Source organism: Ochotona princeps, chromosome 7, assembly GCF_030435755.1.
Source record: "Ochotona princeps isolate mOchPri1 chromosome 7, mOchPri1.hap1, whole genome shotgun sequence".
NCBI lineage: Eukaryota > Metazoa > Chordata > Mammalia > Lagomorpha > Ochotonidae > Ochotona > Ochotona princeps.
The window spans coordinates 34,199,599-34,225,738 of record NC_080838.1 but is presented as its reverse complement, the minus strand read 5'-3'; the positions used below and the strand labels follow the sequence as shown (position 1 = coordinate 34,225,738).

General features: G+C 40.3%; 1 protein-coding gene across 4 annotated transcripts in view; it reads left to right on the top strand.

The window, feature by feature from the left end:
* Nucleotides 1–26,140, top strand: part of ELOVL6 (ELOVL fatty acid elongase 6) — a 115,561-nt gene that overhangs the window by 63,432 nt on the left and 25,989 nt on the right. For all 4 annotated transcript variants that reach the window (XM_058666931.1, XM_058666930.1, XM_058666929.1 and 1 more), the window contains exon 3: nucleotides 23,224–23,355. In XM_058666931.1, coding sequence (XP_058522914.1) covers nucleotides 23,224–23,355 — 132 coding nt within the window. The remainder of the gene's footprint in view (nucleotides 1–23,223; nucleotides 23,356–26,140) is intronic.

The window sequence follows — 26,140 nt, the reverse complement described above, 5'->3', positions numbered from 1 at the left end:
ACTTCCGCTTGCTGCTTGGGCCTTCATCCCAATAGCTTCCACTTACTGGTACAATTGAAAAAATCAAGCCCTCCAGTTAGTTGCTCCTTGGTATTTTTTTTTTTTTAAGATTTTATTATCATTGGAAAGCCGGATATACAGAGAGGAGGAGAGACAGAGAGGAAGATCTTTCATCCGATGTTTCACTCCCCAAGTGAGCCACAAAGGCTGGTGCTGTGCCGATCCAAAGCCGGGAACCAGGAACCTCTTCCAGGTCTCCCACGTGGGTGCAGTGTCCCAAAGCTTTGGGCTGTCCTCGACTGCTTTCCCAGGCCACAAGCAGGGAGCTGGATGGGAAGTGGAGCTGCTGGGATTAGAACCGGCGCCCATATGGGATCCCGGGGCATTCAAGGCGAGGACTTTAGCCGCTAGGCCATGCCGCCGGGCCCGCTCCTTGGTATTTGAGTGTGTCCTTTCTTTCCTGCCTCTGGTTGTTCATCCAATGCTTTTCCCTCTCTTTTATTCACCACCAGCCTTCGGCTCCTGGTCTCTGAATGTTTATCCTAAAGCTTCTAGGATGCAAAAGGGCTTCTGCATTTCCTTCTCTATTCCCTTCCTTTTCATTGGTATTCCCCCCCACCCCGACACCCCCAAAGACCTCAGATTCTTGGGAGGCAGGGAATAGATCAATTTTGTTAACCTACTTAATGTCCAGCTCATAGTTAATGCTTATTACGTACGAGGGTAGTTGAATAACTTTGTGGTTAGCAAAATGAGTAAGTTTATTTTCATGTGGGAAAATTTTGAAAATCATGGACATGAGGGTGTCTTAAACATTCTTGAAAATCCATGTTATGGAAAAACTAAGCGTAGATTTCAAAACTGTACAAAAAGAAACATCTTTTAGTGCATTTTCCACACTGCTTTTGGAGTACCCTCATATATTTGTTGAGCAACTCGAAAGCCTGAATGAATCAGGAGTCTCCTTTCTCTCAGCTCAAGATCCAATTCTTGTAAATAATAGTAATTCAGCAGAAGTTTGAACCATAAACCATGGGTTTGAAAATTTTTGTGAGGAGAAAATAAATATGTTTGATGTCCATCGTTACAATAAACGATGAAAGTAATTTCTGAAATGCTAAATCTTTCACCTGCTAAAACCCTTTACCTGTGAGGAAACAGGTATGTTCTTCCCAGGTTACAGTTGTCTATTTATACTAGGGTAAGTAGCTTCATGTGGATGTTTTGGTTAGATTCTCGCACAAGACAAGATCTAGGAGCTTAGTGAATTGTACGCTGACCTTCCAGGAATGATGTAGTAGCAATGACAGTGTCTTTGTTGTTTGTTCATGCATAAAGCAACGGGTGGCTATTATTTGCCATTAGTCTTAAAAAGAGTTAATGTATACTCTGGTTTCTCTTCACATCGAATAAATATTTCACCTTTTACTAAAAAAAAAAAGGAATTAATACACTGATTTTCTTAAATATATTTACCAGAATTTTTATTGGATAGTAGGATATAATCAGCAGGGTTTGAGCTGGTGTGAAGCTATGTTGATGACCTCGTGTTTGTGTTGGGGTCCAGTCTGTGGTGAAGATGCCGCTTGGGTTCCTACATTCCCATATCACAATGTCTGGATTTGAGTCCTGCCTCTGCTTCCCATTTCACCTTCCTGCTGGTGTCCTTGGAGGAAGGGGTGGCAGCAAGTGATGGCCCAAATACTTGGGGCCCTGTGGAATTCCAGACTCCTTTCTAGCTTTGGCTAGGGCTGTTGGGAGCCTTGGGGAGTGAGCCAGCAGTGCAGGTCTCGGTCTCTCTCTCTCTCTCTCTCTCTCTCTCTCTCTCTTCCCTTCAGATAAATCCAAGTTTGTTTTTTAAGCCATAATAATGATCTTGAAATAGAGGCTCAAGCTGCAGTCTTTAATCTGGGACCTCTCAGCACAGATGTTTAGGTTATTCTTCTAGGTTTGGGAGGAGGAAATCTGCAGTCTTCACCAGCACGCAAGGAGGTTCTGACGCAGGTGTTTTGAGGACCATTTTGAGAGACTCTGAGAAGATCTTGTCAAAACACTTCATCTAAACAAAATGAACATGCGTGCAGGTGTTGTGGAGGACAGCACCCCATATCCTCTCAAATCCACTGCAGTACCAGAAAACAAGTTAGATGTTTAGAAGAAACTGGCATTTTCACGTGTGTACCTCCTTGAGAGAATTCCTGAAAGTCACCATGGGAAACCAAATTAAACTATCAATTTGTCATTAGAGTGGACTCTCCATGCCCCTTTTTCATGGTTGCACTTTCTGAGGTTTCATTTATCCAGGGTTAGTCTCTGGATATTAGGTGGAAAATTCCAGAAATAAACAATTCCTAAGTTTGAACTTGCACATGGTTCTCAGTAGCGTGGTTAAACCTTTATTCCTCCTCTTTGTCCTATCCCAGAACTGAATCAACAGCTTATGTATACCATATAGACTACCTGTGCCGTTGACCCTCTAGGTTATCAGATTGATAGTTGCAGTGTCCCAGTGCTTATGTAATCCTTATCTTGCTGTAGAATGGCCCAAAGCACAAGGGGAGTGATGCTGGCAATTTTATTACAGTGTATTGTTTTATTTTGTTCATCTGTTGCATCTCATTTGTGAACTAACCATTGATCATGGGCATGTATGTGTCAGTGAACACATGGTCAACACAAAATTCTCTGGTGCTATCTGGTTTCAGGCCTCTATGAGGGTCTTTGAATGCACACCCCGAGGACAGAAAGGCCATTGTACTGGAAAGTCCAAGCTTTGGCATCTCTTTTGGATTGCCTCTTTCCCCATCCCCGCTTAGACCAGGATCTGAATTTTTGTGTAAGACCAAGACCAAAGTCAAATTCTTCACTCTCATTCTCTAATGCTCAACTCCCACTCTCTCCCTTCCCACACTGTAATTAAAATGAATTCCATTGCTTTTGTTTTGAAAGACAATAAACATTTTTTGCATCCTCTTGTTAAATTTATAATCATTTAAACACATAGCAAATATAAATTTCACCCATAAACCAGCTATCTTAGAACCGTTTTTAGTAAATAAATAAAAATCATTTTGTCCATCCATTACATATTCATATGGACATGGTCTTTTATTTACACAGTGTAATATCTTTGGGTTCTCTGATAATGATAAGAAAAATATTTTTATAACATGCATGGAAGTGTAGAAAGTTGCTATTTTCTAAGGAAAGTCTTGGGATGTTTTAAGCAACAACTGTATCTTACTTTGAAATGCTAATGTTTCTATGTAATGATAACTTCATAAGGTAGATTAAGATATATATATATTATAAAATCTTATTACTTGGTTGCAAACAAAACTTTCAACTCACATAAGCCTCAATAAAAAGCTTAATTATTATAAGTAGAAACACATACTTGCTAGGATTAATTTTTATTTGCCTCTCACTTTTTAAATGATATTATTTAAAAGAAAACCACTTGATTCATTGTTTCATATGAAAGTCATGTTTTACTCACTTTCATTTGCCTTTCCCTTCCAAATTTCTGATTTGCATAGCACCGTAGGGTTTTGCTTCTTAATGTGTGCAGTTAGAAAAATGCATACTAAAGCGTTTCTGTGGCCTACATGCCCCTGCCACTCACAAGAGGAATAAAATGTGTATTCCCTCGAACTTACCAGAAATGGTTATACTTCTGCAACTTGCACCTAAAAGCAGTTTACCAATGGAACAGAATGAAGATATTTGTAGAAAGTCCAACTGTCTTGTTGAGAAGTAACCTTCGAGTATGGAATTTTCCTAAGACTAAGTGGGCCGAGTCTGGTGATGTTAACTTTGGAGATAGTTCTTGCCCTCACTCTCTACCTTGCACATTTTCCCCGAGTGACTCATTCTCTCTTCCTTCCAGTCTTTGCCCAGCTTCTCTTTTGCAGTATGCCACCCTATCAAATTAGAATCAGATTCTTACTTTTATCTCATTTTTTTTCTTGTGCTACTTTGCTTTTTTTTTGTTTACATCATACTGATTTGTGACCTTCTAACATATCAAGTCATCTTGTCTGTAGGCTTGTGAACTCCAAAAATGCAGACATTTTGGCCTGTTTATTCACTGACACTTTACCAGAGTCTAGAACAGTGCTTGGGTACACTGTAGGTGCTTGGTTAGTACTTGGTGAATGAGCCCTTAAAATCATTTTAAGACTCAAAATGCTACAGTAATAAAAAAAAAAAACACCCTGTGATTCCTTTCATTTCATTTCTTAGTCTTTGCAAAGAGAATGCATTTGTGGGGGAGTGAAGAGAGCTTGCTAGGGTTGGAAAATATGTATGAATGTTACTTTTTTTCTGTGTATAGCTGTCATCTCAAAATGAACTTTATTTATATCTGTTTTGGAGACTAGATATAAGGTATGTGTATACCATATATATGCCATATATATGCCATATACATATCAGTGAATCTGGGACATAAATTATGACATTCAGTTGGTCTATCCTAGAGAATTTATAAAAAGAAAGAAAGAAAGAAAGAAAGAAAGAAAGAAAGAAAGAAAGAAAGAGGAAAAAGAAAAGATAAAAAGAAAAATCATTATTTTGGTGACATTTGTAAGAAATCTTTGGCCATGAAGTCCATGTGCAGTAGGCAAGTGTCATACCTTTGGTAATTCTTTATCGATGAGATACATCTCAGATTGGTCTAGCCAAAGAGCTCGTAGAAAGGAAACACAGTGACTCAAAATGAAAGACATACTTTGGCATTCACACATCACTTTGACATTGATACTTCCCCTATTGCACATTACAGTTTGCGTGGTTAAGCCGAGTAAAAGTTCTGCTTAGCTGAGACCCGGAGTTAGCTCTTGACAGTTCTCTGCACCACCGGGAGCCCAGTGGGAATTGCTCACAAAAACCTCCTGAAGCCCTTTTACAATGTCCACCTCTTCTAACCCGTGTATAAAAATCTACCCCACCCCACACCCCCAGTTCCTGTTTTTCATGTAAAGATCTCTGGGCAATTGTGGACAAAGGGCAAAGATTGAAAACCGATTACCTAAGAACATCGGCTCTTGTAGGCCTCAAGTGAAAGATGGGCTCCAGAACAAATAATTGGAAATGGTTCCTCATTCAATGCCAGGTGTGTGCAATTGAGGACAGATTCTTAGCCAGTGACTAATTTGGAATATCTGATGATTGTGCCATGACTGTAACCTGCAAGTTGATATCCTCTGATTATCTGCTGACATCAAAGACATGATGCTGTATTTACCAGTTTGGCTTAGATCTGACCTTAGCCTTCTAACAAGGTTCGCTGCTCATCTCTCTGCCCCATCTCTGGGCAGACCAGTGACCTCATAACAGAGCACTTTAGTCTCCCACCCACGTGCTTTATGGCCATTCTGAATTTCACTCACACTAAGTCAGAAACTGACCTTCAGTAATTTTTGATTATTAAAAATAAAGTTATAAAAGACAATAGGCAGAGTGCAAATGTCATGATTGTAAATTAGTATTGACTTTTACAGCATTTGTCTAAATCAGCCAAATGATTGAATGTCATTCCTTTCTGTACTGTGACCTGATCAGTAAATGAGTATAAAAGGGACCTTTTTTCTCCCATGACACATAGGTCCCATATCTGTCCATAGCATTTCTGTTTGGGTCTTCTCTTGGGAATTTTTGCTTGCTGTAACTGCTCCTCAATGTAACTGCCTCTAGGTGGGCACACTTGTCAGCCCAGTTCAAGAATGACCTATGCATTTTTACCTAAGAATCTTTGCCTTGTGTCCTGTGTTTGATATTTTTTAGAAGAATTAAGCATTCAGATTATTGTATACAATATTACTTCTCTCCATTTTGAACTGAAATATCAAAAATCAAATTCACAACTTATTCTCAGAAAAAGTCTTGCTAGCTACAAACTTAGATTGTATTGTTTCCCTTTATCATTGCTTTTTAAACCCACGAACTCATGAAAAGTATATCAAATTCACAGGAATTCTGGTTTCATTTGTTCCTTTGGAATGGCTAGACATGATTTGAATGGCCTTCAGCGTGAAGACCTGGGTAGTTTGATTTGGCATGTATTCACATTTTCTTTCTTTATTCTCATTTTGTTTGATAGAAATTTCCATCTTCTAGATCACAGCAGTTAGGGCTGTATCAGGCCAAAGTCAGAACTCCATCCAGCTCTTCCATGTGGGTGGAAGGTGCCCAAGTACTTGAGCCATCATCTGCATCTCCCAGGATGTCCGTTAACAGGAAGCTGTATGTTAGGTGGAGTAGTCGGGCACTGCACTATGGGATGCAGGCAACTCATGGTGAATTAACTTCTGTGCCAAATGCCTGCCCCTTGATTGTGTTTTGATAATTTTTTTCTGATAACAAGCAATACCATCAACTGTCAGTATGGAACATTAATTTCAGTCTTGATAGGTGTTTTGTTCAGTGAGGAAATGGAGGTTTAAAGTTAATACTCAGCAGCTGTGATTCAAACTCATGCCTTTGTCACTCCAGCAGAGGTGTGGGCAGGTGCCTGCCAGTACATCCTCCAGAAAGATGTGCACATGAGTATACGGAACAAAATTTGTATAATTTCACAATATTCATGCAACCACTATCAGAACGTTCCATGTGTTGGTTAACATTTTGTACATTTTTTCCCCTTGGGTCCAGCATTGTGGTGTACCAGATCAAACCACTGCCTGTGACAACAGCATCCCACGTGGGCGCTGGTTAGAGTCCCAGCTGCTACACTGCTGATCGGCTCTCTGCTAATGGCCTGATAAGAGCAATGGAAGATGGTTCCAGTGTTTGGGTCCCTGCCACTCATGTGGGAGATCCAAATGAAGCTCCTGGCCTAGCCAGTCTTGGTTATTACAGCCACCTGGGAGTGAACCAGCAGATGGAAGGGTTCTTTCTCTCCTTGTCTCTCCTTTTGTCTCTGTAAGTCTGACTTTCATGATAAGTGAATTTTTAAAGAAGTTTTTCTTACCTTCTTTGTAAGTAGAGTGAACGCAACCCAAGTCTCCCAGGAGTGGGGCAGGGAGCCATCACCCGCTGCTCAGAGTGCACATTAGAGGAAGCTGGGTCGGGCAAGGAGGTGGAACTCAACCCCAGTCACCTGGATACCGAATACTTGCATCCCAAGTGCTGGCTTAAGCACTGTACTGCAATGCTGGCCCAAATTTTGTACATTTTTTTATGTAAAGCATTAGTGTTTTACAATTATTATATCACATATTCATTTCCTGTTATATGCTAACAGAAAGATCTTAAAGATATAAAAAGAAGTCACAGAAAACAGCACACAGAATCCTACCCCTCAGCCATTGCAACTGTTTTAAGGAGGAGGGTAGAATGTAGGTATTCCTCCAATTTGTAGTCACATCACATCTTTGCCTTCCCTGGCTGCTCCCTGTCTGCACAATCCGTAGAGTGGCTTTAGTGTAGCATATCCCACACCCAGCCTTGTACTGCAGACATTATCTTGACTTTACCATGGTTATAATTGTTCTGCTGACAGATTCCTGGTAGGGAGACTAAGGTCAAATGTGTGACTCTTTGAAACTTCTTGATAAATCCTGCCAGACTGTTGTCATTTTACCTTCCACTAGCAATATAGAAGCCTACCTTTGTCATAGTAGTCACCAGTGCCTGGCATGGTTGTCACTTTCCATTTGCTTATCGATAGATACCAAGTGATATCTCTTTGTTTCTCTGATAACATGATGATCCTGATTAAGGCAAACAAGTCTTATTGAGAATCAAAATAGTATGATGTTGTCTTAGGCATGGTGTTGACTTCAGGTTAAGGTTGTCCCTTCATGAAATCTGTCTGCAAGTTTGTCGGTGAATAACAGATTCTGTTCACAGGGCAAGGTCAGGTGTCAGGGGAAAGGTGATACTGTCCCAGCACCAGTTTACCCCATAAATGCTTAGTCCCTCTTTTGCTTATTTTATACAAACAATTATATTAGGAGAGTAATTCTTGGGTGCTAGCCAGTAAGAAGTGAAGCAATTGGGTGGCATTTCGCCAGCCTTGCTGAGGAAGGCCTAGATGCTTGGGCTAATCCAGGGGCGGCCTGGATTATCATATATCCAAAGAGAGGGTTGAAGGAACGGGGCCAGAGGAATTGTGCATAAGTGAATGTGTAGGATTCTTTCCGTTCCTGAGTAGGAGAAAAACTATGAAACTAAAGTGAGTTGAAAGTGTAGATTCCTGGATGGCTTGAATAACGGTTGTTTTATTTCATCCCCTAGTATTCTTTTTCCTTAAGGTATATCCATAACATAACATCTTTTCATTATCCAAAATGTCATTCTTTCACATGTGGGGGAATGTCTTAAGGCCAATACTGTGGTAGAAGGTCTCTGGCATTCAAAGTGGGGTGAGGAGCAGACCTATTAACTTACATGTAAAACAAAAACACATCAAGTGCTAGACTTGGTGCAGCGGCTTAACAGGCTAGTCCTCTGCCTGCCGGCACCATCATCCCATATAAGTACCAGTTCAAGTTCCAGCTACTCCACTTCCAGTCCAGCTCCCTGCTTATGGCCTGGGGGGATGCAGAAAATGGCTCTTGAGCTCCTGCTCCCACTTGGGAGACCTGGAAGAAGCTCCTGGCTGTCAGCTTTGGACTGGCCCAGCACTGACTGTTGCAGCCATTCAGGTGCAGAAGATGGAAGGAAGGTGTAACTCTCTTTCTCTCTGTAACTCTGATATTCCAAGTAAAATTAATAAACCTTAAAGAAAAGGCCTTAACTGCTTATATGAGATGTGTGTACAGGAAGCGTGCTGGTGATAAAGGAAGGAGGAGGGTAATCAACTTGACTTAGAAGCCAGCAGGGGCTGTCTTCAGAGATTGGTGAAAGTAACAAGATGAGGCAGGAAGGACCGTCCAGCTGGTACACATTCCTGCAGCCTGATAAGCCTTTTATTCACTCTAAAGCATTAACGACATTTATATTTAAAGAAGCAACGTGGTTGACTAGTAGTTAAGATAATTATCTACTATTTAAAATGTGAAGACCTTATCTTTTGGTGACTTTATGCCTACATTTCTTGTTTAAAGACTTCTATATTTGTACCTTCCACAGTTTTCCTATATTTTAAAATCCTAAGGTACAGAAGCTTTGTATGTCCCTGTAGACATCTGGAACTATCTGTGTTATGCCAGAGACCTTACAGAACATTCTACCATCCACTGAGCAGCAAAGGGAGAAGTGTGGTTTACGCTGGGTGGAAGAGGAGCAGTCTGCCGCAAGACATAGGTTCTGGAAGATTCAGCCCTCTAAGCAGGGGTATGATTTTCTAGTTGTTCTCATAGTTTTTTCTCCCTGTTTTATTGTTCCAATTTTAGTATTTGTGCTGCTTTAGTAAGCACCGTCTTTTGTTTTTGTTTTTTTTTTAAATCAATATCCTTACAAATATGACTTAGAGACTTTTCTTGGAAAAAAGTAGATTGTAAGTGTTAAGTGATACACATTTTTCTTTTAAATTATTCTCCTGGGAAAGCAGAGAGACAACCAGAGAGAGAGAGAAAAAGAAAGATCTTCCATCGGCTGGTTCATTCTCCAAGTGACTTCAACAGCTAGGCCAAACCCAGGGGTTTGGAATTCAGACTGGGTTTCCCAGGCAGGTGACAGGAACACAAGTAGTGGAGCCAGCGACTGCTGTTTCTTAGGGTACTCTTCGGCAGGAAGCTAGAGTGGAATCGGGGAGCCAGGCCTCACAGCTGGGCACTCGGATAAGGGAATTTGTGGTTATCTCATTTCATAAAGCAAGAGGCTGCATTGGTTGACACACTCCTTCAATGCTTGCATCAGATGGCTGTGGGCCAGGCTGAAGCCGGGAGCCTGGGGCTCAGTTTGAGGGTGAGAGAGCCCCCAAATGCTTGAGCCATCACCTTGTCACACAGGGTGTTTCTCGGAAGCTGGGATCAGAAGCAGAGCCGGCACTCAGTCCCAAGCTAGGTGACATGGGACGCAAGTGGGCCATGTAGCATCACCTCAACTGCTGCAGCAAACTACACAAATCAAATCAAAATCACTGACGTTGAAAGGACCGACAAAGAAGTCCTAGAACATTCTAGATAAGAATGGAATAGAGTGGTTGAGAGTGGTGCAGTCTCTGATACCCCACTCCCTTAGCTAAAATCCCAGTCCTCTCACTTAAGCCATGAGTCTTGTGTAAAGGTGCTTAACCTTAGTGTCTTTGCAAACTGAAGATAATCATAGGTTTTTCTTTTGAAGAGTGGCTGTAAATGGTTATATCAAGTGCCTGGAATATATTAACTGAGAAGTTTGGAAAGACATTATTAAGGGACCAAGCTTGGCATAGCACTGAAGACTCCACTTGGGTTCCTGCCACTCACCTAGGCTGAGTCCTCCCATTCTGTGCCTCAGCCTTGCCCACCCCATGCTATTGCAGACTTTTAGGGAGTGAACCAGCAGAAGAAATCTCTCTCCCTTTCACCTCTCCTTCTCTGTGCTTGTCTTTGAAACAAAATAAATGCCTGTTTTTGAAAACCGTTAGTACAAAGTGGGAGCCTGTTCTACTTCAGTTACCTGGAGTAATGCTGATTGTGTGTTCCCAGTCAGGCCTTAACCATGTTTCTAAATGCAGCAGCAAGTTGATTGCTGTGCAGAGAGCAGCAAACTTGTGCAAAACCTGTTTAACTTTTATGCCATTTAGACATCTAGAATTCCTCAAGCTGGTTTTTAAAAAATGCTTTGGACTCACAGAAGGCTCATGAGTAAACATTTGTCCATTACTACTGTTTGTGCTCATTTTTTTTTTCGTTCAGCTGGGAACCCCTGCTCTGTAAGCATAGCTTACTCTCAAATCTGGGTGGTTAATATAAATCAGTGACAAAGTAGAAAAGAGTCTAGTGCAAGATCCACAGCCCAAGTTCACCTTATGAAGGAATGGTCATCGACAAGAGGCAAGCTAGAAAGGTGAGAGAGCTGGCATATCCTCACAGTGTATTTTCTCACATATGATGCCTGCGAGATGCTCTCGTCCCGAGAGTGTTTTCCCTCCCTTCTAAAACTGATTACCGAAAAGGTTGCCATGGGCAGTAAGATTTTCAGACTGCATTTTTGGAAGCCTTGCTGGGTAAATCCCAACTGCATCTTTGTCATCTACCAGGATTCACCTGCCGCACACGAAAAGAAGAAAGTACATTTGCTTCTCACAACCTAGTCATGAAAGAAGATTCAAATTGCCTCTTCTCTTGGGCTTTTCTTTTCTTGTTTTCTACAATGATCTTGAAATGTTTTTCCCCCAGTAAGAACTCTTCCCCCAGGAAGATCTTTCTTTTTTTTTTTTTTTTTTTTTGGCTTTAAACCTCAATATAAGTAGTAGGGGCAGGAGTAAGCAGTAAAGTGAAAGTCTGCGGTATAGGTAAACAGAAAGATAAAAGCCTCCTGAAGCAGAAAGACAAAAGGCCCCTAAACCGGCCCTGGCCACTTTCTGACAGGTTCTGCTCTGGTTCCCTCTTTGGAAACTGATGACAGGCACACACAGCAGGGTAGCTTCCTGTAGAACTAGTTTTGTTTTGTGTGCAATTATCAGAAGACAATCAGTGCCTCCCAACGTGGCAGAAATGTAGGGAGCGAAGACCCGAGAGCAGGTAATAAACACAATTAATCACTTGCTCTAAGTGTGTTTTATTCTGTTCTCACCACGGACATGCTTTATCATGTTTCTAATTCTGGTGATGAGCAGAACAGAGTTTTTCTCAGCCTTGGTATTCATGGCTGGATAAATTTTGTTGTGGATAAAGTTGCCTGTACCTACCACTAGATACCAGCAGTAGACCCTCTCTGGGGAAAACAACCACGTCCAAATAAATACCCTCTGGGGAGCGAAACTATCACCCCCGTGAGAGCTGCTGGTGTGAGTGAAAAGAGAGGAAATGCATCCATGGAGCTCTGGAATGCTTCCAAAGTGGAAAGGTTGCCGAGATCAAGGGGAACCAGAAAAGCAAAGCGAAAAAGAGCAGATGATGAAGTTAGGGAAGAAAATAAGAGATAGTAAGTGTTCCTGAAAGCAAGTGAAGGATTGACTGCACAAAAAGGAGACGCCATCCGTGTCAAATACAGCTGCTGCTAGGTTCACAGATTTAAAAAGTAGAAAGCAGCTGAACTGGCGCAAATAGGAAAATCTACTTCATCGTCTATGTTACATGCTGTAAGATCCAGAGAGTGATCACCAGTCAAGGAATCTTTGTTATTACAGAGGAGCGTCAGAGTTAGCAACTTCAAACCGCTGGAAGAGTAAATCCAAAACATTTTAGATACTATATCTTTTACTAGAAATTCTGAACTTTGGCATTGAGCTCATTGTAATGTGACATAAAAGTTTAGGTTCTGATATTTATGAGTTGCTTTAAGACAGTCCTACAGTGCGACTCTCAATATTACATTTTAAAATGCTCTATTACGTGAAAGGTGGGAAGGTTGGCATTGGATCTGTCAACCAAGAACAGAGTTGAAAGGTTTACATCCGTAGGGGACTCTTCTAAATACTGAAGTAGAAAAACCGTTTTAGGCCCTGCTTTTTGGGTTAACCCATGAGTAAACCAAGTAATAGCAGCCCAAAGATTCCACTTCTTAATCCTTGGCACCTGTAAATTTGTTATAATTGCATATCTTGACAGATGTGCAGGTGTAATTAGATTATAGAATCTGAGATTATTCTGCAACATCTGGATGGACCCATTCTAGTCCTGTGGGTGCTTGAAATGGGTCGACATATCTAGGTTGTTGTCCCGGATTATCCAAGAGTCCCAGTTTAATGACAGGGACAGTTTAATAAGAGGAATGCAGGAGGATCAGAATCTGCGCAGGTTATTTGACCAGGGAAGCCAAGATTGGAGTGAAATGGAAGATGAACACTGGCCATGAGCCATGGGATGCTAACTGCCCTGCAGATGTTGGAAAAGGCAAGGAACCTTATTGTTCCCCAGGACTTGCAGAAGCAATGTAGCACGGTTGGTGCTTTAGCCTCACAGCAAAGCATTACAGCCCCTTGACTTCCAGAACCATGAGATCATACATTGATCTTGTGGGAAGCCATTAGGTTTGTGGTGCTTTGTTACAGCAGCCCTAGGAAACTAGTCTGTTCATCACATCCGCTGCCCTCATTACACGAGTTCCCATAGATCTGATCTTGGTTACTGTGTGAGAATTCAGATCCTGAAGGAGCATAGTAAATACCCAAGTCAAAACTCTGCTGCATTGTTATTCATTTCAGGAGCAAAAGGAATTCGTAGTTCTTCCTTGGTAATTGAGTAGTGGTTGTCATAAGCAATTTTTACTCAAGCTTAACTTCTCATGTGAATTTGATTTTGCTGACAAAAGGCAATGTTTGAACCATACCATGAGACAATCGTTATCACTGTTAAGCTATTTTCTCTCTAGTTCAGAAATAGCATTTGGGCTATATTTTCTTTACAGAGTTTTCAGTTCCCTTGAAAGATGAGTAACAAAAATATATTTGGGTCAGATATTTGCAGCAGCTCAAATTGCTGCTTGGGATGCCTGCATTCCATATCAGAACGCCTGATTCAGGTCCTCTGCTTTCTGTTTGGCTTCCTGCTGTTGTGCGCTCTTAGGAGGTAGAAGAGAGGAACTCAAGCATTTGCCATCTATGGGTTCCTGGCTTGGTCCTGACCCATCTGGGGAGTGAACCAATTCATTGATGGTCTTTTTCCTTCCCCTCCCTCTCTTTTTTACTCTTCCCCTCCCTACCCTTCTTTCTCTCTTCCTCTCCTCTTCTCCTCCTCCTTCTCTCTCACTGCCTTTCAGATAAAAATAAAGCTTCAAATCAATAGTTAAATGAAAACACACCATTTTATTTCACTGTCTAGGTGTTTACAGTTGCCCATGAGGCAGTAAGTGTAAGAGAAAGCGCTGTATAGATGGTAAAAATTTTGCAATAGATGTGGATTCTCTTTCGGTATCAACGTTCAACACTTGACTGTAGAGGAAGTACTCATGAACGTGGGTATGTTTATGCTAGTTTACATGGCTGTCTACACAGCTGTCATTTTTCTCAGATTTGATTTAATCTAGGAAAATTCTGTGTCTGAATTGGACTCAATCTTGTAAACCTGAAATCCGGCTCCCATGCGGTTGTTAATAATCATATTCTTTTTATAGTGATTTTTTTTTTCATTTCTTGTTTTAGTCTGCAACACTCAGATAAATCTATTATCTATAAAATGTTCAGGGCTTAAGACAAGCAGCAGAAGGAGTTTTATATTTGCCTCTAAAGCATGACCACCTTGTTGGAAGGGAGCTTGTAAGTACAAAGAAGGAGGGTAAGTGGCTTCAGATTTGGGCCTTGTTTTGGAAGAAACATGGCTGCACTGTGTGAACACAAATTCATGAACGTCAGAATCTGTTTGTAAATATCATTTGTGCATTCAGCAGGAACTGAATGACCATCAACAGCTAGAATTTTAACAAAGAATTCTCCAGCTGAGAAGTTGAGATCTTGCTAAGGTCCATTCCATTGAAGAACCACATTGTTTTTGTTTTTGTTTTGCTGGATTTTTATTTGTTTGAGAGAGCAGGGGGAGGAGAAAAAAGAGAGAGAACTCCCATTTGCTGGTTCATTCTCAAAGACCCGGCAGCCCAGAATTTAATCCAGGTTTCTCACATGAAAGAACAGGGACTCAACTACTTAAATCAGTCTGCCTCTTGCTTCCCAGTTCCAGAAAGATGGAATTGGGAGCAGAGCCAGGACTCACACCAGGCGCTCAGACATGGGAATGGGCAGCCCAGTGGGCATCTATGCCCTAGCCCCCAACGTACACCACATACACCAAGTGCCTTCCTGAATCATTTCCTTATAATTGTGTTTCTTCACTTCTGATTACTTCCAGTTTTATTCTGTATCTCTAGGAAAAATTTATGATCTATTTGCCCTCACGGACTATTGTAGTAAATGAGAAGTGTAAATCACTAATGTTTCTCTTATGTTATGTAATAGATTTTAAGGATCCCTAAGAGGTAAAGGTGAGCCCGGTAATAGAGGAGTCACTCAGCTGCCCTTACTGGAACCATTTCAGAAATTCTGAATTGCCATCATTATGTTTTCAAATAGTCCTAAGTGAGTATTGCCTCATTGGAGATTCAGAAGCGTCTTCCACTTTCTTGGACAAAGGACATTTTCTTCAAGACAATTGGCACAATGAAACTGAACCACGTTCTAGATTCTGCTATCTACATGCTGCTGGTCTTCTTGGTATCTTCTCCTGAGGTTTAATGCTGTACTTGAACTAGTCTTTGAGGCTTGCTAGGTAGGACAGTTGCCTGGAAACTATAACATGAAGTGACAGCCCCAGAGAAAAGGCAACAGGAGAATATTAAGAGCAACATGCTTAAGAAAACAGAAGCTGTAAATTGTTTTCAAGTTAGAACTCCTTGTTAGTTTGCTCTTAGGTGGTGAGATTTGTCTTAGTAAGAAGCTGCTGACACAATTTTTCTAAATTTTGGTGCAAGGGTAGTGGTAAGTTTTGCCCCTTCTAATTTACTAAGAAATGTTCATTTTCATGACAAAGATAGAATTTTAATTCTTTCTTTTAGTAGGTTCTATGGTCTTTGGTTCTGATTTTGACATGATTCTTCCTGATCAGTTTTATTAAACCAAATCTAGAAAAACAAAGGAGAAATGGTCTTGCACTTCCCTGAGACAGACTCCTTTAGCATTGAAATGGACATTTTTCAATGTGACATTTTCGGACAATGAACCAAACGTCAGATTCACCGAAATAATGCTATGATTAGCATAGCAATTTGCCATACTTTCCTCAGAATAAAAGAACATTTTTTTCCTAAGTGTGGTCCCATCTGGGAATTTCTGTGAAGAGAGGCGATTATTCAAGTTCCCACACACCCATTTCAGCAGCCCTTGCAGTTAACAGGTGCAACAGTGGGGTCGGTGGGGAACTTGCAGAGGCATGCATTGACTCAGAGATCTGGAATCCAACTTCCGCCACAGCTGCCCTCTAGAACAGAAGTAATGCAGACCAAGGTCTTTGCCAATGTATCTTTATTGTACGCTTCCTGCTCAAGACTTCTGGTCTTTCTGTGACTCCCATCAGCAGTTCTCCTTCTGTTTTTTTTTTTTTGGGGGCAGCACTCAGAGTTAACTAGCTAATGTGCACCGTGGGAGGCAGCAGGTTCAGAGTGATTGGATCTCTTCCACCCGCATGGAGGACCCAGCTTGTATTTCCAGTCCTGAGTCTTGGTTTCAATCTGACCTGTTTTGAACCTTAGAGGAGTGGACCAGTGACTAGGAAGTCTCTTTCTGTCTCTTCTGACAAATGAAAACATAAATGTTTCAAAACAAAAGATAAAAGCACAATTAAGACACACATTTTATTACTGTATTCATTAGTAGTAACCAACAACTGGCCTCAAACCTCAAAAGTTACTGCCACCTTAAGGCAGGGATACAAACTCTAGTTTGTACAACCTCACGATAACCTGCAACTGTAAACTGATTGTCCACCACTCCAGCTTAAAGCAGCAAGACCAAGACACAACTGGTCTAACTCAGGCTTGATTCCACTGCTCGCAGCTGCCCACTTCTGTTGGTCCATCCATGGCCTTCTGGATCCACTCTCAAATGCTCTTTTGCAGACCATCCTCTCAGGGCATTCTCCTCACATTATCTGTAACATACATGTACTGCTCACTGTATAAGCATCATGGGGTTTCGTGTACAATTTTGTAACTAAAATTATCAGGCAGAATTTACTCTTTCATAGGGATTTTTTTTTTCTCATTCAATGACCACACTGGAAAAGGTTCATTACATTCTAGTAAACTTTAGGTGGATGGATGGATGGATGGATGGGTGGGTGGATGGATGATAGGTGCCTGTGTTTTGCATCAACTGCAGAAAAACAGTATCTAAAGAAACATTAGGAATTCATCAGTGCCCATCTTCATATTAAAAAATTGCCAATTTTAGATAAGGGTTTTGTTTTGGCTTTCACATTTTGAGAGTCTTTTCTCCCCAAACATCCTATTTTTAATTGTAACAAAACAATGCTCAACAAGATCTTTTAAAAATTGACAGGATGAAAAAAAAACTTTTATAGATGTGTGCCAGTCACCTCCTGTACCAGATCTCTTTCCAAGGGGAGGAGGCAAACAGTCCGCAGTACTAAATGCAGCTCTACTTTGGTCAAGGCCTACTTCAAAGATAGGATGGTTTTCTCACATTTTGAAAAAAAAAAAATAGGTAAGAACCTCTAAGTTCTAAAATAGCATCTGAGAAAGAGGTGTTTGCCACTTAAAGAACCTCCGGAATCCCTCAGCGTTTAGGTTCTTCTGTCAAACATAGTAGATTAAAATCATATGACTAATACCCTTTTTATTTGTGGCTTTGCCTTGCAACTGTAAAGCTACTGTTCATTTTTATTCAGTTTGGACTTATTTTGCTATTCTGCAAAAAAAAAAGTCAGCCATGTTGTTAATTTTTTTAATACAGTTAACTTACAAATCAAATCTGATTTAAAAAAAAAAAAGCTCATGGATTTTAACATAGAAAAAAATGCCTTAAATGAGTTTTGGGGGACTCTTTAAGACTGATAGAATTGAGGCCTGATTGCAATTCCAACAGCATAGTTTGGGATCCCTCAAGAGAAGCTTTCCTTCACAATCTTCACAGCGCGTAACTGCCATTAGACATCATGTCCATTGCATGTTGTGTTGGTAGAAGCCAGGGTCACTTCTTTCCATCTCTGGGCTTCTTATTTTTCTCTTTTTAAAAGACCTATTTATTTCTTTGCAAAGCAGAATTACAGAGAGAGAGAAAGAAAAATCTCCCATCCACTGGTTTGCTCTCTAAATGGCTGCACAGCCAGAGCTGGTACAGGCCAAAGCCAGGAACCAGGAGCAAGGAGCTTCACCTGGGTTCCCCATTTGGGTACAGGGACCCAACTACTTTGGCCATCTTCTACTGCTTTTCCAGGCACATTAACAGGGGACTGGGTTGGAAATAGAGCAGCCAGGACTCAAACTGATGCCCATATTGGATACAGGCATTGCAGGTAGTGGCTTAACCGGCTACACTGCTATACTGATCTAGGCTGTCCCTACTTATTTGTGCCCTTAAACTTTCAGAACCATGAATTGGTTTGCTGACTTGGAATCAGCAATTGAAATCTTCAAAGACAGGTGACCCCGCCAGTTCTGGCTTGCTGTCTAAGAACAATAAAACTTGCTGTGCGCTAGGTAGATATCATCCTAAGCAGAATGTATATTTGGGTCTCCGCTCCTTCACAACTTGATCTTCACTTTCATGACTGCTTATACTTTGTTGCTGTAGCTAGTGATAAACAAGGTAATTTATGTGCAAAAAGAAAGCTTTGAGGAGGAGCTCGGGCCAGCTCCCAAACTGTTCATTAGCAATTATCCTATGTTGAAACACTGCCCACATGAAGGTTTCTTCACTAGCGAATAAACTGGGCTGACTCTTGCAGGAGTACAAGACAGCTGTCAGATCTTGAGGTCAGTGCCAAGGAGACTCAAGCTAGGAGAGGTTTCGGTGGAATCCCACAAGTGGAAAAAAAAGAGAAGTAGATGAATTATACATGATCTTTTAGAAGTGTTTCTAGTGATGTAATAAAGAGTACAAAGTATAAGCTGGGACCTGATCAGCTATTGTGGTAAGAATAATAAAAACATTTGTAGCAATGTAGCATGATAGAGAAAGATCTCAAAGGATAAAGCTATTGGTTTTATTGTGAACTAATTTCCAGTTTTATTTTTAGCTTCTTGGTTTTTTGTTTGTTTCTTTGTTTTTGTTTTTGCTATTCATCTTGATGACAGAAATGGAAATATGGGGATGGGCAGGGAGAAGTGCAAATACAAGCTCAGATCACACAGTTCTTTATTTGACTTAACTTGATTTGTTTGACCACCTACTAATGAACTCTGGAATCACCATCCTGAAAAGTACATATTAAGAATTTATAGTTAAGAATGATGCTGTATGAGATCCATTTAAGATTTATTAAACAAAAACTCTATGCCACCTAGAAATTAGTATTTGTCTGATAACCAAGCGATATCTTGTCACCACTGTGCCCAGAGAGAGAGACCTGCCCCAGTACGAAGCATTATTGGATCACCATGGAGTCATTCAGGAAGCCATCTGTTCATAATAAAGGCTAAGTGGGCTAACAACAACTCAATATTCATCTTGGCTATCATTGAACTTTTGCTAGAGAGATGCCAGAAAGGAAAGGAAATCCTAATCCACTTACATTATCTCATTTGCCAGAGGAAGTATTTTTTCTTCTTTAAAATTAATTATTTCTTTTTCTTTTAAAAAATTAATTTATTATTCCACGATACATATCCATAGGTTCCAGAATTTCCCTCCCACCTCCTCCAAACCCCTGACCCTCCTCTAATGTCCCCCATATCATTACAATAGTATAATCTTTCACAATCAGTCATAAGTCCATCGTTCTGCTATTTAAGTGTATCCTGACATTGTAGGCATGGACAGTGGCAAAGAGTCCAGCATTCTATTATCAAGACACATTCAACAATTTCATTTTTAGTCCATCTTTGATTTGGAACTAGAGATCCACACTGCATTGCATCTTCACAAGGAAAAATAAGAACACATTTAACCATAAGTGAAACATTCTGGTTTTTCAGTTGGAGAATATGCTTCCTGGGGTGACTCTCTTTGTAGAAGAACCTGAAACTGAACTTGAAACTAATTCAAAGCATTATTTGAATTTACCCAAAAGGTATATAGGACACATGGGACAAGTTATTCTTACAATAGCCCTTGAACATGCATGAATTCTCATTATTGTCCTCCTGTGACCTACGGGTAGTTGTTTCATGACAATTTCTGGTAGTCTTGACAGGTGTCGGATGCAGGTTCATGATCATGAGTGAATATCGTCAGGTTCCCAATTTCCTCTTTTGCATAATGAGAAATTGGGTTCCACCTCTAAGATCCTTTGCAGTTTTCAAAGTGTGCCTCTCTGAATTGATTGTGCTGTAAAACTGATTTTTAAAAATTATTTGTTATTAAAGAGGACTTAAAAAAAAAACAGTGCAGAACTGAGTATGGACCTTCCTGGAAAGTTAGCATTTTAAGGACTAGTTCTCTTTCTAGAAGTGAGGGAACTACAGACAAAATACTGAGGTAGAATGTTATAGTTTTTCTTCCTTCTTGAATTGAATTTTTTTCCTTTAACAGCTAGGATGCTGGGGTTTATAAGGGTATTCATGTAACTTGACTATCATTGTAATATGATTAATACAGTCATGACCAAAATCTGATGAGAAATATTAAATGTTTTTAGTAATGTGTAGTAAATTTCTCTCTCCAAGGAGAAGAAAATTTGGAGGAAAATGGTACAGGAAAAGAAAATAATGACACTAGGAAGCACGATTCTTCATCTTTCCACAGTGAAACAGTGTTCTTTCTACTCAGTTACAAAATCATGAAATTCAGCATGAATGTTAAAATAATTCTTGTATACTATTTAAAAAAACATGTATGTATTTGTTTGTTTGAAAGGTAGAGTGAGAGAGAGAGAGAGAGGTGCCTTTCTTCTCTGGCCACAGTGCTCTGGGCTGGACCAGGAGCTTCTTCACGGGTGCAGGAGCCTCAGGACTTGGAGCATCCTTCACTGCTTTCTCAGATGCATTAACAAGGAACTAGATCAGAAGTGGGACAACAGGACTTGAACCTGGGCCCATAGGGGATACTGGTGTTGCAAGCCAGCATCCTATGTACCTTGTCCATTTCTGCAGGGGGATCCTGCATACAGCTTGCAATAGCCTTTGTCTAGGGTATCTAATGGGGAAAATCGCACTTCTGCCCTATTGGAGGGTGCCTTAGTGGCTGGCTAAGTGGAGCCTTGCAACCTTGGAGAAAATGATAAAGGAAAATTGGCAGATATGGCAAGATTCGAGATGTAATTTTGCAGGTAACCTGAGACTTGTCCATCCAACCGGGAGATGCAGTCAGAGCTGAGAGGGAAATGCAGCTCAAATGATCAGACCGTTTGGAAACAAGGAAGGGAGGGAACCTTTGCTAGAAACCTGCTCTCTGTCACCTGCTCCTTGAACTTCCTAGCCTCTAGATCTCTGAGAAATAAATTGCTGTTTAAGCCACCTGATCTGTGCCATTCTGTTTTCGCAACCCAAACACAGACAATCTCAAACTATATAATTTGGATCAATATTTATAGCTGGCTAGAGCTACTTTTTTGGTGTGTTATGCTGCATGAAAATTTCATCTCGAAAAGATAGATCAGGAGTTAGTCATATTTCACTATGGCATTAAATTAGTGGTAAGAAGAGAAACCTAACCATTTCTACAGAAACCAGACGTTAGCATAATAAAATTAAAACTGTAGTGTAGCCCCAGTGACTTCAGGGATAATGCAGTCTATGACTCCGTCACATTGCCAAGTCATTTAAAAAGGTCAATAGAAGCCTGATCAGGAAAATTGGAGGCAATGAACATAACTGAGCTAGGATCCTTGAGCACCCATTCGCAACGCCTTTTCTGGGCAAGCATATATTTGGTTGCTTGAAGCCACTAGGTTTCCTGCCATTTTTCAAAACGACACTTCTCATGGCTCTCCAAGAATTCACTTCCTGGTTTTATATAGAGTAAGTACACAATGAGAAGCTTGAAATTGGTTAATTGCTTCATACAGGGGCGGCACAGCAAATACTGAGACATAACAACAACGTTCATTTCCAGGATAGGAAACAAAAAAAGTTAGTGTACACTTGCTCTAAGCGTGTTTTTAAAAAAAAAAAACTGTTATCAGAAATAGTGAGCATGGGGAAGCAGTATGAATTGCTGGCAAAATTACCAGGCAACATGTTCCAGCATCATCCAATTGCTACACATTTGTCTCACTGCAGATGTTTTTTTTGTATTTTTTGTTTTGTTTTGTTTTGTTTTGTTTTGTTTTTGCTTTATGCCAGAATAAGATTGGTTTCAGAGAGAATATGAGCCAGCCCCAGGCACTGGTAGTACGTACACAAAATGATATGCTCTCCAGATTTTAATCTGCTCATCATGGAAGTGCATGCAGCAGATCCAGGGACTTCTGTAGGCAGTTATGGTGTGAACTGTAATATAGCCAGAAAAAAATTACTATTAAGATTAATTTCTTGGACCCTGGCGCGGTGGCCTAGCAGCTAAAGTCCTCGCCTTGCACGTGTTAGGATCCCATATGGGTGCCGGTTCTAATCCTGGCGGCCCCACTTCCCATCCAGCTCCCTGCTTGTGACCTGGGAAAGCAGTCGAGGACAGCTCAAAGCCTTGGTACCGTGTACCCACTTGGAAGACCCGGAGGAGGATCTGGGCTCCTGGATTTTGGATTGGCTCAGTACCAGCCATTGTGGTCACTAGGGTGTGAATCATCACACAGAGGATATTTCTCTCTGTCTTTCCTCCTCTCTGTATCTCTGACTTTCTCATAAAAAAATATTTCTATTTTTTTGCTCTTTCACCTTCCCCATCAGCTCAGTATATCCTTGTAGAAACCCCTCTCTTTCTTATCTCCAGGGTGCGTGGGAATATGAGCAGGAGTGAATTGTTCTTTGTAATTCACTTTGGTTTTTCTGTTAACCACTCCTGAGGAAGTCATTACGTCATGTCAGCTGCATCTGGCATTTTAGAGCATCAGTTACTCCAGGGTCCTTTTGTAGTATCATTGGCCTTTTGGAAAGCTGAGGCCTTATTCCAAGCCGTGTCCTTGTCGTTAAGTATTTTCAGTAAAATTTCTTTTGAAATATATTGCTTATTGGAACAGACTCTTTATTCTTACTACATTTTTAAATCCTAAAGCCTAAGAAGCAAAGAGGAAACTTCAGAAATTTCATGGAAAATGTGTTATGGAAAAAAATCCTAAAATTTTGTTGACTTCATTGCACCAAAATAACCTTGTCCCTTAATCCATTTTCACACACTATTTAAAGCACTCCCCTCAGCCCCACTCCTGCCCCCATGGACTTGCTCCAAAGGGGTTTACACGTTGTTCATTTGCCAAGTGGCTGACTTCATTATGGGTTTTTTTCCCCCCAGAACACTAGAGCCCCTTCCCAAGAATCTGTGTTCACACTTAGGTTGAGGGAATATGCTGCAAAGGTCGACGTTTCTTACTCAATAAAAATCCAGGTTTTTATTTCATGAAGTTTTCTTTGTTTGTTTGCTTGTAGGAAGAAATCTTTCCTGTTTTCTGCTCTGTATGCCGCCTTTATCTTTGGTGGGAGGCACCTCATGAACAAGCGGGCCAAGTTTGAACTGAGGAAGCCGTTAGTGCTCTGGTCTCTGACCCTTGCAGTCTTCAGGTAGGTTTTTTTTCTCCCCAATTTGTTTTCTTAATAAAATTGCTCTATTTCATCATACTCAAGGAAAAGAAGCAGTTATCGAACATTTGACTTTGTATCATTGATGGCCTAAAAGCCGTATCCAGAGAGAAAGTCCTTGTTGCTAACACATTTGCTACTATCTATTCTGTCTCTTTGGAGTTTTCAAGCTATCTCTTTTCCGGTCTAATCCGTGCAGTAATCTAAATCACCTGTTAGGATTAGAAGTCATGGATCAGTTTCATTACTTTTGTTGCATAAACATATTTGTAGGGCTACAGGGAATGCCACAGGAGTGAACTGTTGAAGTCTTTTGGCGAACAAATGTCCCAAGCATTCTGTTACTAATACTTCATCAAAAGACGCCACTCAGTCACCCACATTATGTCAGCTGCACTAGACTGGCAAATGCTTTCTCTCTGCACCTCCAAGCCCATCCTTTATATCCCTTTTACCTGAAGTGACGCACAGATGCCCCCAGTTTGCATCTGGCAGAACCCAACATCCAGCCTGTTAGGGCCATGCCTGGTGTCTCCAGGCACAGCTGTCAGCCAATCTGCAGACACATTCCTGAAGCTTGAAGGAGCAATAGTCTTGTAATATTGATGATCTGGCCTTTACAAGACTAATGAATGTGCAGTTGGCATCCAGGCAGGTGCCAGAATTTACCAATTGCATGAACAAAAGATACCTGTCCTATTTGCGTTTTACTTGTCAAAACCAGCATGGCCGTAACGTTGATAGAGTACCCTGGTTGAGGCAGATTTAGAAACAAAATACAACTATTTTTTAAAATATTGTAAGTGCTCATTTGTAGTTTTTTCTTTTACATGTTGACTGTTCTACTGTTACACAGAAATAGTATCATTAAAAAGCTTAGTAGTCATTTTAGGCTCCCAAACAGTAATCAAGCAGGAAGAGAATATTTTTTATATATTTAAGGAGGAAACTATTTCTATTCTAAAAGGTCACTCTGCGTTTTCCATTATTTCGGAGTGTTTATCCGTTGTTATTGTTGTGCATTGATGACCCAGCAGAAAGGAGCATCAGCACTGGGTGAGCTTGCTTCCTCTTTCCTTGGCCATGTCCCTCTGCCCACCCAATGACTCACAGGGATACAGGTGGGAATAATTCTGAATGAAATGATACCGTGGCTGATAAGTGCTCTTTGCAAAAAATGGAAACATTGTCTCACTAACAAGACAAACTAATAATTAGCCTTTTTCATGGATTGTTTCAACCTCTGCAGGTGTCTCAAGTTATTTTTTACATTCATTTCTCAAACTGTGTGTCAGTAAAATCCACATGTTTCTGCTTGTGGACTTCTTAGAGTGTCCTCTCTCTTCCTCTGCCTCTTTTTCTTAAAATCATCCGCTTGAAAATCATCCGCTTGAAGACACCACATCATTTATTCTGTAGTTTCTGCACTAGATTCGGCTTCATTGCATTCTTCTTTATTCTGTAATTCATGTTTTTAAAGATTTTTCTGTTAAACTTTATGAGAAAAGATGTGTCAGGGGAATTGGCTCATGCGTTCCTGGTATGTCTTTGGAGTTGGGAAGATCTAGAAGTTTGACTGTATTCAGGTTTAATACTTGACAAGACCTTCCGTAAGGTGAGGCTTGCCTGCATTAGCTCTTGAGTTATGCTGAGGTGTAGGTAACTTGTATGCTAGGGTCAGGATAAATGCTTCATAATTTGTTCATATTTATCAGCTTCAAAAACTTACCAGCCTAAAAAACTGCATGTCGACACTAAAATTTCTTTTCTTATGTATCTTGATGAACTTGTGCATTTCTTATGTGTCAGTGATTTTGAGTTAGATTTGATTTTTATGTGCGCTGTAGTCTAGTGCCATTTTTATGCTGGTGTCTTAATTGTGGTTTTATATACCAGATGTTCCAACCCACACATGTTGTATGTTTATTCATTGTCCAGAACTAGGGTCAACCATTTCTCCAAAGAGACATAGTTCTTCTGAGCGAAGGGCAATAATGCTTAAACCACTCTGATACCAGGGGTGCTTTATTGGTTTCAATTTATAAATCTTTTCAGAAATGGAATTTTTTTAAGAAATATATTAGGAGTTGATCAGTGGTACCTCCAATTCAAATGTAAGTCTAGAAAAAGGTTTACTTAACTAGCCTCTTATTTCTCCCACTCATACCAGAAGTCTGAGTTCCCGGTGTAGGCAAGTAGTAAGTTACTCATTTACTTTACGCACACTGCACACGCAATAGTCATTATCTATACTTCGTCATTTTTAGATTGCAGGTTCTTGTTTATCTTCCATTTCCTTAATTCTTTTATTTTACTTCCTCATGAATCACATTTTGTATGCAGTATCAAAAGCCAGAAATATGTAGAGATATCCAAGTGTGCAGAGTTTAGGGTTTTTATGAAAACTGATCATAATGTTCTCAGCAAGAATTTGGAAAACATTGAAAATACAGTTCTAGCGTTGTAATTGACTTAAAGTGATTCCACACTTAGAAGACTATACTTAAATAATTGTAAGATGAAAAAACTAAATTTACAGTAATAAGTATAGTATAATGTTTACATAAATTTTATTCGTAGTAATCGTATGTGTTGATAATTAATACATAAGGGGATAGTAGGAAAAAAATCAACTTGATCCTCATTTCTTTTAAATTTTTAGGGCTTTAGAAAGGCATTAAATGCATACTAATTACTACAAAATAAGATTAAAATTTCAGTGGTGAAGAGCTTGGTTCAAACGGACTGGTGATTTGGAAATAACGAA